General features: G+C 34.5%; 1 protein-coding gene across 1 annotated transcript in view; it reads right to left on the bottom strand.

Annotated features, from left to right (window-relative positions):
* The window catches only part of APBB1IP (amyloid beta precursor protein binding family B member 1 interacting protein), a 113,084-nt gene that overhangs the window by 49,458 nt on the left and 46,992 nt on the right, over positions 1 to 16,634 (bottom strand). The window contains exons 4-7 of the mRNA XM_052001015.1: positions 15,115 to 15,413; positions 10,316 to 10,393; positions 6,403 to 6,562; positions 4,874 to 4,995 (exon numbers count right to left, since the gene is read on the bottom strand). Coding sequence (XP_051856975.1) covers positions 4,874 to 4,995; positions 6,403 to 6,562; positions 10,316 to 10,393; positions 15,115 to 15,413 — 659 coding nt within the window. The remainder of the gene's footprint in view (positions 1 to 4,873; positions 4,996 to 6,402; positions 6,563 to 10,315; positions 10,394 to 15,114; positions 15,414 to 16,634) is intronic.

The following is a 16,634-nucleotide window of genomic DNA, read 5'->3' as shown; positions in this document are numbered from 1 at the left end:
TAGAATGTAACTGGAAATGTATAATAAATAAATAAAAACAATACAAGAAAGATAATGTCAATTTGTCATTTTCTAAATTAATATGAATCCCCCAGTGATCCATTTCTATTTGAGGTTCATAATCACTGCTCTAGATTAAGAGGTGAATGGAAAGATTTGTAGAAAGTTGGAGAATGGACAAAATTAGTGAGGAAATGAAAAAGAGAAGTAGAAATGAGCTGGAGTAAGAAAGATAAGCAAAGATGTTGAGAGGAAGTTATAGTCATGTCATGGTTGATGTCACAAGATGGATACACAATGAAAAAGAGTCTGAGAAAGGATTCAAAACCCATCTTCTTGATCCCAGGTCCAGTGCTCTGGCCATTAGAAGAGCACTTTTTAATGAGTGCCCGTTAAGTTAATATAGGGTTAGAGGGAACATTTAGGATTGGGGTTAGTGTTAGGATTACAATTAGGGTTAGGGTTAGGTTACAGTTAAAGTTAGCGCATTCAGGATTAGGGGTAGTGATAATGAAAGGAGGGGACAGATGGAAAAGATGGAGAGATTATAGGTATTATTTTCAATAATACCTATAATTGGCAGGTTCTTCTAATATATAAACAAAGGAAGGGCCTTTGGCAAGAGAACCTGCCCTGGAAATAGTCTCTCACATATTCCTCTTTCTCTGATAAACTGGTGCACCCCTTACTAACAGTAGAAAAGCACATGACATTCTGACACCTTTTATAGAAATGCTCTCAGATAAAATTTTCACTATCCCAAGTTCTTTCCTTTAACTATTTCTGGTTCTCCGTGAAGAACACCTGCTTTCTAGCTAACTCTTCAAGTACTTTCTGGGCTGTCAACGTGATGCAAAGCAATCGGACAGGAGATTAAACCTTCAAGGTCACAGATGTGATCCCAACCGTGGAATGGAACCCGTTTCACAATCTTGTGTTAGATTCTTTTTCTGGTCATCACTTTACATAAATGGTATCAATTAAACAAATTAACACTCTTAATGAAGTACAGAACGTTTTACAGAAAGGTTTGCATTTGGATTTTGAAGTTTGGTATGAAATGCCTAAGGGAGGATAGACTTAGACCAAATACAACAAAAACATTTCCAGGTTTCACATGCTTCACAAACTCCCTTAGGAAATAATTACTTTTCTCTGGTGCTTTGATTTTTTTTTTTTTTTTTTTTTTACTGTGAATTTAGAATCAGATGAGAGTTTGTCTGTTACACTCCCAGCAAGTCTTTGTAGACTCCACATAAAATTATTATAAGTGAGTTAGCTATTCAGAAATTACAATTCTACTTTTGTGGCTACTTTATCGGCTTTTACCCTTACCTAGAGGGAGGATGTTTCAGACTTAGTCACTGACTCATGACCCTTTGTCATTCTTTGAGTCATCACTGAAGTGCCATAGAGTGAAAGGCCTATTAAGGTAATTTCTGGAAAGTAGGAAATTGTACAACAAACCAATAAGAATGGTGAGCACAAACCTATAGAGAAGCAGGGTACTGAAGAGCAATATATCATTTTCCCCAAGGCTTGAAAAAAAAGTGAAACTGAAAAAAACTAAAGTCATTAAAAGTTTGCACACAGGATGATTGGTTGCTTTGGAACGCAATAAGCAGTATTAGTATACTGTCTGGTAAATTCTAGAAAGAAACAAATCTGGTTTAATATTAAAGAACTTATCTCTAAAAAACGGTATTCATATATATATTTTTTATTTATTTATTTTTTGTTTATATTTTTTTATTTATTGAACTAAATACACAATAAGAAGAAACAGAATAGAAAAAAGAAAGATAGAAAAGGAAACTAAATAATAAAAACAAAATAAAACAAAATATTAGCATGTGCCCAGCAGAACATCAAGGAGGATTCAAAATATATAACAATAAATTTCCATTTCAATAAAATACAAGTGATAATAGAAGAAATTATTAGGAGTGTCCATCTTTTCTTAACTTTCTTGTGGGTTATTCTTTTGTTTTCTGCAGAATACTAAAAAGGTATTCATATTGCCTTTCCCAATGCCACAGATAGGAGTTTGTGGACTTTTATTATTTGATATATAACACAAATATAGAATGATATATATATTATATGGTCTAATGCCACTCAATACAGAGAAGACTATGTGGAAAAAAATACTTGTAATTCTCAATTAATTCCAATTTTTTGTGGCTACAACATAGAAAGGATTATTTTTTTCAGATTCTATTCAGATTCAGGTATTCTATTCAGATTTAGAAAAAGAAAAAACAATTACATAATTTCCAGGTTTGACTTAAAAGTTATCCCAAATGTTAAACATCTAATGTGATAAGGAAACAATATTATAGAAATAATTTATTAATAACCATATTCCTATTCTATGTACTGATCCACTGGCTTTATGAGTTGACTTTATAAATGCATATTATACAAATGGCATTCTACATTCATTTGGGTTTTCTGTCCACTCAGGGCAAGTTTTAGGCAAAAGTTGTTTAGGCAATTATGGATCTCATTTAGGAGGTTCTATAATGTTCTGGGTCTTGTGCATCAGCATCAATGCAGAGAGGATCACAGAACCCAAGATACCATCTAGTTCAACCTTTAGTGGCCCAAGAACCCCTTTTTACCTTTGCAACAAGTTGTCATGAAACATCTCCATGAAGATCTCAAGTGAAAGGGAACCCCCTCCCTCTCAAGATAGCCCTTTCTAGCCTGCAATACCTTAAACACTGGGAAGGTTTTCTTTATAATTACATAAAACCAAGCCTATCTCCAACTTTTATCCATTGTTCTGAGTAATGTCTTCTTTAATTCCTTTTCCTAATGACAACCCTTCAGATACTTGAAGATTGTTACCATGCTTCCCCTTCCCTCCAAAAAGTCATTTTTCTCAAATAACTTTCTCAGTTCCCTTTATTGGATCCCATTTTGCATTTTTTTTTTTTCAGCTTACCATTCTGGGTAGCTGTTCTGGACATGTTCCAATACTAAGTGAAGTATTCCAGTTAAAAAAATATAGTTTCCAGAACAAAATACAATTTTTTTGTATTATTACCAAGGCAGTGCAGCAGAAATATTATCTTATTTGTTTTATATATAGCATCTCTGTTAATTCAGCCTAGGATTTAGCATGAGTTTTTTTTTTTTATTCTGCCAACACTTTATAAGCCTTTGATGCCCAATAAACCTGCAGTTCACAAAAACTCAACTATTGTCTAGACACAAAGTCCAATCCTATATTAATGAAGCTGATTTAAAAAAATCAAATATAGAATTTTACATGTATCTGAATCAAATTTCATCTAGAGCTTTCCCAGATGTTCGATCAGGGATGACATTTGCCTGATGACGTAAAGTCCCAGAACATTACAGAACCTCCCCTAAATAATTATTTAATCAAATTTTGCCTGTCCACCCAGGGAATCCAAATGGATGCAGAATGCCCAATATCCAGACTATGATATGCATTTATAAAGTCAATCTATAAAACCACTCAGTTGGTCCATATATATTGGATACCAATCCTTTGGGAAATTATGTAATGAATCTAAAGATTCTAGGCTTCTCCTTAAAACAAAACTCTATATTTTAAAGAACAACATTCATTTACATTCAGTTACTGAAGAACTAAAGTTAAGGATGACTACAGTTAAGGTAGAGGTCCACAGTGGGCATGAACAGGGCCCCAAAGTGCCACAAAAAAAGAACTGTGGAGAAGTGAAATTAAAGATGTCACTAGAGATGCATGATTGAGGAGAAAAGATGTGTTGATTACATGGTGAGGGACAACCAATTTGCAGCCAAAGGATTTTATTGGCTTTTATGAGATCTAAAAGAAGGCCCTAAGACACTGAATGGACACATGATGTTGAGGATTTACAGGAAGACAAAGGCAAAATCTGCTCAGGACAAGAAAGTGTGGATTGGTGCCATCTCACTGGAGGGAATACCCAGATCATTAAGATCCCATCCACTGCATGAGATAATAAATTTCATTTTTCTAAATTTGAGCCATTGTTCTAGTTTGAGAGATCCTTTTGAATCCTGACTTGCAATTTTATGTCTGCCACAGATCTGATGAGCATACATTCTATGGCTTCATTCAAAGACAAAGGCATCAGGGACACATCCTTGGAGTACTTTATAAGAGACTTCACTCCTCACTGACACTGACTCATTAATGATTACTCTTAGGTATTTGTCCAAATTTAAACTCATTTTAGTAGCTTATATTTCTCCATTTTGTCCTCAAAGATAAGAAATGGGATTTTATCATGTGTTTTTAACAAAATCTTATAGCTATACCATCCCTTATCTGGTTACTTTGCCAAAAAAAAGAAATAATTTAGTATAATATAATTTGGACTGGTGAAGTTACTGGTTTTTTTTTTAATGAAAACTATTTCCCCTTCAAAGTATTCATGAACCAACCCTTTAATAAATTCTTAGTGTTTTGCCAAGAATGGAAGTCAAGCTTACTGATCTACAATTTAGAGACTTTTTTTTTTAAATTGGAACATTTGCCTTTCTCAGATCCAATGGCACTCTTGTTCACCATAATCTTTCAAAGATCACTGTGAAGAACTCAGTGGGCTCAAATATGCATAAGGAAGAGATTGATGGAGTTAAAGAGAAATGAAAATAAGAGAGAAGGAAAAAACAATAGATATATTCATAGGGTTAAATGACCAAAACAGAGAGGAATCTCTACTTTCGATGTCTTCTGAAGTATTGCCAAAATATTGACGTGGTCAGAGGTTGTGTTTATGGATTCTTTTCAAAGCAGTCCTTCTAAGTACTTACAAAAGATGGTTACAAAATTTAAACATAGACGCCATTTTGAAAAACATTTTATATAACAAGGGATTTTCCTTACCTGAGGATTTTTAAATACAGCATATTTTTCTTCTTTCTCCAAAAACAATAGCTTATTTTCAGTATCTCTTGTCCAGTTTGATAAGATTTCAACGACATTTTCATGGTCTTCAAAAATCCTCTCTGACAAATTAAAAAAGTGCATTTTTTAGGTTCATTGCCTAGAGATTCTCAAATAACATATATAATTTATTGAGAACTTAGTCCATGGTTCATGTTTTATTTATGATTCTTGTGTCTTATAGGTACATGGATTGTTAAAACTGAAAGAGTTATCATAGGTTATCTGATTTAACTCCCTCCCTTGTTGAGGAAATCTAGGCTAGGGGAGCTTACTTAGTGTTAGACTTAGCAGAGCCAGTATTTAAACTCAGTTTTTGACCTTAATTCCAGTATTCCTTCTACTCATAAGAAGATGATGTGAAGAAATAATGAGACTTTTTTTTTCTTTATTGGCTTGAGAAAGTTGAGTTTAAGCAATTGGGTAAGAGTTATAGAAAGGATGATTTTAGTTGAACATGAGTAAAAACTTCCTTACAATTAGAATGATCTTGAAATGGCATGGACTGTCTTGGGGAGATGAGTTTCCCCTCACCAGATTGCTACTTGTGAATGATTTGGGCAAGGCTCCTGATTATGGTAGGAGTGGGGCTGGGTCATCTCCAAGTTCTTTTCCAATTCTTAGGTCACAATAAAATTTTACTGAGGAGATAACTTTTCAGTCTGCATTACATTTTTAAGTTTGTAATATTCTCCATAATAGGCTGGATGGGTGATTTGTATGGGTGTGAGAATGTTTAGTCATCATGTACTTTGGACTGTGGCACTTCCTATCTTAGCATCTGAACCCAGCTTTTCCTGATTCCAAGTCCAGTGATCTTATCAATTATACAAATGACCTCATTGTAAATAGGGGAATCTGGAAAAGAGGCGATTTAGTGGGGAAAGATGATGGAGAAGTAGACACGGTACTTGTTTATATCTTTCTCATTTCCCCTCCCTGATTGATCTCTTCCACCTCTTTCTTCATTTTTTTTCCTAATTGTACCAATGGCAGGTGAGCAAACTCTCCAAGAGGGAATTTTTAGTTGCCCTTTTAATATAACTGTCATCCAAGAGAGGACAAGGACTAATATGTAGAACTACGGTAAAGTGAAAGTTTAAGGCTGTAAACCTTGGAAAGAGGCAAGAGGTGACAGATGCTCAGGACATCTCCACAGTCTGCTCAGCTTAGTGGGCATAGAATGAGAAGCATCATCCTGCCACTTCTCTCTAATGGGAACAATGGAACCATGAAAATAAAAATGCTCGTAATTCTTATGGTCTGGCCACCTGCTGCCATGCTGGGCTTTCCATAGCAAAGAAGTTCAAGAGTAGGTATTAAATATGATAGAAGAAAAAAAAAAGAGAGATGTGGACTCAAGATAGCCTTGATGTAAGCCATCTCATTTAACACCAGACCAAGAGAAACACAAAATAAACGAGACTTTCAGGTGCCACTCACAGTCAATTCATGGCTATAAAACTTACCGATTTGGAGTTCTGGGTATGTTTCATAAAGGCACCAATTCAGATTGTAATCAAAGTGGGTTTTCTCAAAGAGGTTGTCTAAAACATCTCGTGCTGACTGCCGTTCATCCACCATTAATGACTTTGTGCTGTTATCATTCATGTATACCTTGACAACAAGCTGAGTATAGAGACATTGAAGAGCTAGTTAATTTTGGAAAATTGTGGGGATTAGTCCATTGGTTTAGAGAGACAAAAAAGACTCATGATGAAAGTTATAATTGCTTCTATACCTTTTTTTTAACCTTTGTGCTGTTAAATCTTTTGGCAGTGTGGTGAAGTCTATGGTCTCCTCAAAACGATGTTTTAAAAACAAAGAATGAAATACATGAGTACAAAGGAAACCAATAATGTTGAATAGCTAAATTTTTTTTAGAAAGAAATAAGTTTATGGACCCCAAATTAAGAACCCTGTTCTATATCCTTTAATAGATATGCCCTTTCCCCCTCCTATGAACTGTTAGAACACAAGAGGAAAGTCTTTAAAATTATGCTCGGGCATTAATGAATTTTAACAATCTCCAAGCAATTTTTAAGCATCTACTATGTGCCAGATAATGAGGATTCAAAGGCAGAAATTCTTAAAAAGCCCTCTTTTTTTGGGGGGGGGGAGGAAAGAGACTGGGTCTTCCTATTTTGCTCATGTCAGATGTGTAATGGTTTCTCATGAGCTTGATCTTATTGTTGATAAAACTAGAAGCTTTAAATTATTCCATTTCCTACCTGAGCCAGACTATTGTTCTTCAGGAAGTCTGTTAACCTCATTTATCTGGAAAACTGGCCGTATTGGTCTAGACATGGCATGGGCTTTTGACTGACTTAATCTGCTATGTCTCAGAACTCCTCGGTTCAAAAGTTCCACCAGTCTCAGTCTCTCCCGTGCCAAGGATTATTAGGATGATCCACTACTCACATTTTTTTTCTTTTTTTGCTGAGGCAAGTGAGGTTAAGTGACTCACCCAGGATCACACAGCTAGGAAATATTAAGTGTCTGAGGCCATATTTGAACTCAGGACCTCCTGACTTCAGGGCTGGTGCTCTATCCACTGCACTCCCTAGCTTCCCTTACTACTCATATTTCTAAGAGATGCTCTTTCCCTCCCCATGAGGCACCCACAGTAAAATGGCTTGCCCAAAGTGACACAGCTAATATGTATTTAAGGTCCTCCTCAGTCCTCCTAAGTCCAGGGCCAGTGTTCTATCAGTGTCCCTACCTCTTAAATAAATAAAAATAAATTTAAATACTACATACTAGATACTTATGTGTAGGGTGACTTAACTTTGACGACATAGATGACAACAATTCTGTAGAGTGCAGGCAGTTCAGTGTCACTGTACTCTAAAATGCAACACCAGAGAGCTTATTGCTCTGGTGATTTCCTATCTTTCTTCCACTCCAAAAGTTCCAAGGTTATTATCAGAATCACATATAATAATTCTAAGATACTACATAATAGCCACTATATAAATGTTAGCTATTATTACTATTTTTGTTGTTGTTTGTTGTTATCAAACCAATGAAATCTCAGATCAAGGCAAAAAAATATGGTGGATTAGAATAACATAAAAATGAAAAAAACATATAACCTCTTCATTTGTGGCAATGATTTCTCAACAACTTTGGTGATTTTCTGTCATTTGTATTATATGGAAGGTAAGGCATTATTTAAAGTAAAAGGACCTGATTCTGAGTTCCAGCTCTACTACTAACTGCTTCTTCCATCTCGGACATGTCATTCAGTTTCTCTACAATTCTCTTCAGTTTCCTCATTTGTTAAAAAGAAAAAAAGGTTGGACTAGATAGCTACTAAAATTACTTTCAGCTCCAAACCCAAAGCTCCATATATCTCTATATCTATATTTACAAATACATTTTCCTTTTTGAAAATGAAACCAGCAACTGTCATTATTATCAAAGACCAGCAGTCTGGTTCTGAAAAGTCCAAACCCTGAGCTTCATGCAGAATAAGCAGTCAACCTCCCTCAGGAATGCCTGAGGGCATTCAAAGCACTTCAGACACAGTAGACTTTTTTTTATTTAAAAAATGTGTTTTGGATTAGGCACGACTTCCCTATTCTCTTAATATTCGGCACCACAGACAAGCTCCTGGTTTTAGTACCACATCTGAAGTGCTTGAAATATGAATAAATACACAGCTTGGCTTTTTGATCTGCCCAGAAAAGCCTGAATGGATGTTAGCTCCTGGCTGATCTCGGTTCTCAATGATGGCTTTAGCTGGTCATCTCCTATGTTGCCCCAAAGCTGCTTGGGGTGGAGGATTCAAACTAATTTATCTAAGCTGAATCACAAAGTTCTCTCACTTTTAGGGCTGGAAATAGTTATGGCACTTCTCCCCCATTCTCCAAGTGTCTGCTGAGGTAAAAAGCTAGGATACTTCTTGCTGGTACATCCTGTGCTCTGTATGTTTTTTTTTCCTTCTTTCATCTTTTTCTTTTTCTTTTTTTCCCATTTCCTCCATTTAAAGAGCTATAGATCATTGTATTTACCTTCACGTCACAGCTGGAGGACCACTTAATACATAAAGCTTTTCTGGATCCCAATGCTAGTGCCATTCCCCTAACTAATTCTTGTCCTCCCCAGAAAATACTCTGAATTTAATTACTCTGTATTTATTGTCCTTACACACACATACACATGTACACACACGTACTTTATATACTTAGATATAAAATGTCACTAAAATCTTAGTGCTCTTTTAAACTTTAGTTTCTTTAAAATGGCCCAGACTTTTAGAACATTTTGTCTGTGCTTCTTGTCTTACCTGCAAGAATGTACACTCCTAGAGAATACAGAAATTATTTCATTCTTTTGTCCCTGTATCCCCTTTAATAGGTTTATACTTATTGACTGACTGATTAGTAGATAATTCAGTAGCTTAGAAGAAATGAATTATTTTAAGTTTTAAAAAAATTCACTTTCTTTCTTTTAGATGTTATTGTAAATGGCAAATGTTCAGTGCACCTCTCAAGAGAATCCTAACCAAAAGCAATTAGAGAAGGATCCTGGGACTCTGGAGTTCCAACTGATTTATTTTATAAAAAATGAGGCCCCCAAATATTTGTGACTTGCTTAAGTTCATAACTCAGTTAGTGATGGAGCTGGGAATAAATCTATTTCTTCTTTTAAGAAGGTTCTAAAGTGAAGGATTTTCTACAGATGGCTTTTTTGCCTATAAATGGGGATAATAACTCTTGTAACAACCACCATCACCACCACCATCTTACTACCATTACAATTACCTCCACTATTACTACTACTATTTTCTCCTCCTCCTCCTCCTCCTCCTTTTCTTCTTCTTCCTCCTCCTCCTCCTCCTTCTTCTCCTCCTCCTCTTCTTCCTCCTCTTTCTCCTTTTCCTCGCCGTCCTCCTCCTCCTTCTCTTCTTCTTCCTCCTCCTCCTCCTCTTCCTTCTCTTCCTCTTCCTCTTCTTCTTCCTCCTCCTTCTCCTCTTCCTCTTCCTCCTCTTCCTCCATCATCACTACCACTACTACAACCACTACTATTGCTGCTACTACATGCAAACTTTATCTTAAGTGCTACTTGAACTCACAGTGTAAATCCCTAGTCTAAGAGTTTTTATCACTCATCTAGAGAGAGAAAACACCGATATATCATAATTAGTAAAGACCAGATCATTTCAAGCTTCCCCTCCCAACAAAATGACTACTAAGCAAATACTCCCTCCCTCAGCTTCCGGTGATGGCAAAATGCAAATAACTTGTATTTCTCTCTGGAAATTTGATGGTTAAAAAGAAACTTTTAGAAAGTGATTTCACAATATTAATTTTAAAATGAAAGTTAATGAAACAGGATTATAATTAAACTGATAAAAGATCTTTGTAATCATGTTACCTTTTTAACTTTGGCCTCCTTCAGTTTTTCCAAGGCGAGCTTGATTTTATCAGCTTTAGCCTGAGCTTCTTCTTCTTCCTGTAATAACAGTAAAATACTAATACAAACTTTTAAATAAAACTGACAAATACATGTAGTCATTGCTAAATATTGACAAAATGCCATAGTATGGTGATGTCTTTTTTAAAAAAAATTATTACAAACAATCATCATCAATAAATAGATTTTCAGCATTTGAAAAACAAAAATGAGGACTGCATATAAAACTTTACAATAAATTTAATGTATTAATAAAGTTTGCCCTGTTTGTTTCCCCTTCCAAAATTTCTTTTTTATAATACAACTTCAAATCTAGATTTCTAGGAATATCTCTCCATCCAATCTGGTGTCCTCTGAAAAAGTGAAGAGAACTTTAACAACAGCTTGCAAAATTAAATCTAATAAATCTCTCAGTTCCTTCAAAAATACAGAAGGAGAAGATAACAAAATAGGAAAATAAACCCAAGTGAGCACGTAGGGTATAGATGGGAAAATATCTCCTGGTTAACATGATGTCTATTAATTCATGTTTTTATCTTGAGAACAGGAATTGTAAGTTCCTACAGATTTAGTTTGGGTGGAGGGATATTCTTTAAAACCTACATTGAACATGAAATTGTTCGGGAAAAGAACAAAGTAAAAAGAATTTCATAAGGGGCACAAATGGGGTAATTCTATTGATCCAGAATTATTGAAAAATGGAGTATTTTGATTAATTCAATTTCTTGGCTAGCGGAGTATGGCTATACACACTCTTGGTGGGCAACAATTTTCAAAAAAATCCAACATAATAGTAAACACACTTAATCCTAAAAATATACAAAATTTAATTTTTAAAGATCTGGAAGGCATTTTTGGGATCTCACAACGCTACCAGGTCATCCCTATACACAATAATACTACTTTGTTACAACAGATAAATAAAGTATAGACATTGAGTAGAATTTATAATGACTTAATACCATTGTTACTGTTTATTTAATATCTTTGTATATAAATAGCTTCGGTCATTAGAACTTTCTGATTGGATGCTGAAAAATTTGTTGAAATATCAATCACTCATTTCGAAATACATCTGATATACAAGTAAGGTTGTTATTTACCTTCCTAACTTAATCATCCCCTAACATTATAGAATTACATAGATTTTGCTGATGTTTCTATTTGAAAAGAACCACATAATCATTGTCTGTCCAGGCTCTTATCTGTCTATATTTTCTCATTCATTCATTTATTTGTTTATTCATTCAACAAAGATTGTCTTTATGGGCAATGATTCTACTTCATTAGAACAGACAAATGAAGTACAGAAATTGAGTTGAATCTGTAAAATGATTCAAGGGAATACAAGGATGGTGACCTCATGCTCAAACCATACTTCTGTTCCTTAACCCCAGTCAGAAAGAGGGAAAAGTCTTTATCTTTCTCAGTGACTTTTTCATGAGATGGAGATAACATTTTATGCTATTACTACTGTGCTCATATCTAAACATATGGTATACTTTCTGTGATAAAGGCCAGAGCCATTTCTTCTTAATTATAAATACAATGGTGCACACATACACAACATTCCTTTTTTTGAGGGGTAAAAGTTACTTTCTCTTTGAAAATACAGATTTTTTTATAGTTCTGTCTGGTGAGTGGATAATGGGCTCTTAAAAATTGAGATTATTGTTGTTCCAGTTTTCTTTCTTTTTCTTTAAGTGAAGAACATAGCAAAGATTTAAAGAAAAGGAGTATATCACAGCAGTCCTTGAGAAAACTTCTGTAAAGATGATTCTATTTCCTAGCAAGTTTTCTTGTTGGCACAGCTTATCAAGGTACATAAATTTGACTGTCTGTGGGGAGTGCCTAAATAATTGCTTTAGAAAATACAAGGCAAAGAGCACATCTTGAAATCATTGTCTCCCTACTGTGAAAATACAGTTAGTTAATTGTTTATGAAATTTGTCTTTATCCATGTGTTCTAGATAAAAGAAATCACGAATAAGCAGTAAAGATCTAGTATCAAAAAAAAGATGAAGTAACATATTTCCACTAAACACCCATTAGTATGTTATACAAGATAAATCAAAGTCCTAAAAACAGATGATGAATGTTATCATGATAGTCCCTGAACATAAATATGAATAGTTTTATAATTAAATTAAAATAAATGCTGAAAATAGCCAAAAAATTACACATATTCATGGATATATTTACATTTATATTTACATGGATATATTTCATTTATAAATACATATTAATCATTTTCAGCATAGGAACCTAGTGACTTTTGCCTCACCCTCTAAAATTTTATTTTAAAGTAAAAATAGGAATGAACCATCCCCATCAACAGAATCCCAGAAATTTTATTCAGTTTTAAAGAAATTTGAAAAGAAACATAAACTGTGAAATTATAAGCCTTAATATGTACTTTTAAAAACAAAATATAGTTTTCACTTTTGTTTTGACTTTTTATGTCTACTGATAGTATTTGGTTAATAAATTTACATTTCTAATTGCTGTATTTGGCTATGTTACAGCATTTGGCTAATGAGTCACATTTTTTGCTTTTGGACTTTTGCAATTGTTTGCCCAGGGATTCAATATTAGAGGTCCTGATGGACTTTATTTTTGAAGAATACAGTAATGATAATCTAAAAGGATTATATGAAAGTAATTTATGGTTACTTATGGTTGTAAGGCTTCCCTGGCATTTTGTCTATACAATTTAATACCAAGTTCATCAAAAGTAATTGAAGTCTTATTATATGTAAAATACGACTAATAATTTAAAAATGGACACAGTCCTTGTCTTAAGAAAGTTTACCATCTAATAAGTGAATGTGACATACATAAAAATAATATAAGGTAGGATTGATAAGGAGAGAAGAAAAATACAGCCAAAATAGTTTCCAGTCATGTTAAGAAGAGAAACAGTATGTAGAGAGACAGCAGTCAAGTGTTATATGCAAAAGTCAAAAAGGATGTTGAGAAAGCCATTGCTTTGGCATTTCAGAGATCACTGGTGATCTTAGAGTCAGCTTTGGAGTCTTTAGAGTCAGCTCTATTGAGGTTGACCAGCAGGCCGAGCGAATGGGGATTTGAACAATGAATGAGATGAAAAGAATGAAAGCTACATTACAGAGGGATGAATATAGAAGATTACAAGTATAAATTACTCTTTCTAGAAATTAAGCTATTGCTACTGTAACGAAAAATATCAATGTATCGCAGTGATTTTACAGGACTACTAATTTGATATTATTAGTAATGAATAAGAAGTATTTATTGAAATACTAATTTCAAATTGAAATATTAATTTCAATAATTAATGCTAAGTATACAGTATTTAAAATGGATATGCTTTGCATTTTTCAGTCACTGAATTTCAAAAAAAAATAAAATTTTACAATAATAATTATACATTTAGCTATAAATGACAATATGGAATGGCAGGGTTGAAGGGAAAGAGTTTTTGTTTTGTCTTTTGATTTCAAATTGGAGACACCTTTTAAGGTTGCAGGTAAAAGGAAAGGACCAAAGAGAGAGAAAAGAGTAAAGCTGAAGGAAAGAGAAAGAATGACCAGTGCTACAAAACCTGGAGAAAACAGGGGAGAATGAGGTCAAATAATCCAAAACTTTGGAAACTGCCAAAGTTTTGATTGCACTTTTCAAACTTTATCTTGTTATTTAGGATAACATAGATGTACCAGCCAGATCTAAGGTTCTGAAATTCTAAATGCTTTAGTTTAGTTACCTTTTCTGTTGGAGATATTCTAAATCATAGCAAGTTCTGACCTCCCAAACATGTGATGCTTAAATGCTATTAGATAAGAACAGTGGTCTTGGATTTCCTAAGATATGACAAGTCCTCAAATGGAAGATGTCATTGAAAAGTCATATAGTGACATTTAGGGATATGTCTAAATTTTTTTTCTATTGAATGTGGGTAGCTAGATGATGTACCTAGGGGAAGCGATGTGGGATAGGAAAGAATGCTAGAATTGGAGTCAGGATGATTCAAGACATATCCAGCCTCTTGACATTACTGGCTATATGACTCTAGGCAAGTTTACTTTGCCTCAGTTTCCTCATCTGCAAAATGGGCATCATAATAGCATGTACCTCATAGGGTTGTTTTGAGAATCAAAAGAGACATTGTAAAATGCTTATCACAGTACTCAGAACAGAAAAATCACTCAATAAATCCGCCCTCCTTTTCTCTCTTCCTTCTTTCCATCATTCCTTCATTTTTATATAGAAGTGGATAATGGTACCTTGGAAGTAGAAAGACCTTGATTCATACCTTATACACACTAGTGGTACAATTCTAGACAAATCACTTGATTTCTCAGTGTCCCAAACAACTCTCTGATACTCTATATTCAAAAATAGTGGCCAATATGCACAGGCAGAGGAAGGACTCTCCCCTAGAAGTTCCACACATCAGAAGAGTCAGATATGGTCCACTGGCCACCCATGACTCACAACATTCCTAAGTGTAGCCCAAACCAGATTAAAATATTTAACACAATAAATAAAAATACAATAAAGCAGAAATAACTTTAACATGCAGTTTTGCAAATCTGACAAGAATCCTTATGTATGATTTTGTGGCCCCTGTTATTTAAATTTGACATCACTCTCCTACACCAATGAAATCACTTATTTGAATAAATATGACAAAAACTTAAGAGATGATATAAGAAAAATTACAATGAAAGTGGAAGAATATTAGTGCCAGGATCAATATATTTGTTGATGGGCAACTTTACCTGGGTGAGTGGTTCAGAAGGAGGAGGAGGTGGAGGAGGTGGAAGGTCTAAAACAGGGTCAGGAGGTGGGGGAGGCAATTCATCCTGATATTGGTTAATTCCAGTAGTGGAAAAATTGGACTTATAGCCAAAGGAAGCTCCATTGCCCACGACTGATGATGGCTGAGATGCTGTGTTTGGCTTTTGCTGGGAAGCTTGTTTTTGGGCTTCGATGGTTCTCTGTTCTGCCTCACTTATGTCTGCTACAAGATCAGCCATTAAAGCATCTAAGTCATTGTCCTCCAGTGCATTTAGTGATTCTGTTAAAATAAAAAGAATTCTTTAGGAAATTGTTAAAACAGATATTTGGCAAAATCAGTGGTAAGACACAACAGAGAAAGTGCTGGGGGGCGGGCAGGCTGAAGAGTAAAAGATGTTTTGGAAGAAGGGAGATAACAAAAAACAACAACCAGATTCAATGATGCTCTGTATGTTTATACCAGTCAGTCCCAATCCATTTAAAGTTTGTCTTCCTTTGCCTTGTCACATCCCCACTTCCTCTCATCTATAAACCCTCCTTTATAACACAGGATTAATCAAAACTAATTAACTAAAAATTAAGACAAATTAGCTAGCATAACAACTGCATCTGAAAACATATGAAACATTTTGCTACCTCAGTCCCCTACTATTATCAATGAGAGTAATGTTTTTAATTGTTTTATTTAAGGCACCAAGACTATTCATTACAGTTATCAGAGATATATTTGTAGTCATTGTGTACATTATTCTCCAGGCCTGCTTTTATTTTATGGCTTATTTCATTTATCATCGTCACTAGTTTGATGGATGTGAAGTGACACTTGAGTTGTTTTTATTGACTTTTCTTTTATTAGTGATATAGTGCCTTCATATAATTGTTGATAGTTTGCATTTCTTCTTTTGACAATTGTTTGTAGAAGCAGCTAAGTGGTGCAGTGGATAGAGCACCAGCCCTGAAAGTTGGGAGGATCTGAGTTTAAATCTGGTCTCACACTTTGTTAAGTGTGACTTCCTGGCTGTGTGACCCTGGGCGAGTCACTTAATCCCAATTGTCTCAGCAAAAAAAAAAAAAAAGAAAAGAAAAAATTGTACATATCTCTTTTTATCATTTATCTACTAGAAATAGTTCTTACAAAATTACATATGAGCCTATTTTTTAAAAATGATGGACAGAGATTCAAAGAAAGAATGGGAAGCACAGGTATTCTAGGTAAGGGTACCATATGCAACTCTGTGTGGTCTAGGATAGCATGAAAGGTACTGGAGAAGACAGGAAAAATGAATTAATCAGTAATAATCTCCAAAGCTATAGTAGTGAATTGTAATCTGTGGTAGGTTTGCCATGCTAGAAAGGTCATCTCTATAGTAGGAAGACCAACTTAGCTAAATTCAGAGTCTCATTTATAAGATGACTATGGGGTGACAAAAACTCCCAAGGGATAATCATAGATGTAGTGTGCATCAGTGGAAAAGGACTTTATACAAATAATATTACAGAT

This window comes from Antechinus flavipes, chromosome 5 (assembly GCF_016432865.1).
Source record: "Antechinus flavipes isolate AdamAnt ecotype Samford, QLD, Australia chromosome 5, AdamAnt_v2, whole genome shotgun sequence".
Lineage (NCBI taxonomy): Eukaryota > Metazoa > Chordata > Mammalia > Dasyuromorphia > Dasyuridae > Antechinus > Antechinus flavipes.
The sequence above is the reverse complement of the archived record's forward strand: the minus strand, read 5'-3'. Positions and strand labels throughout refer to the sequence as shown.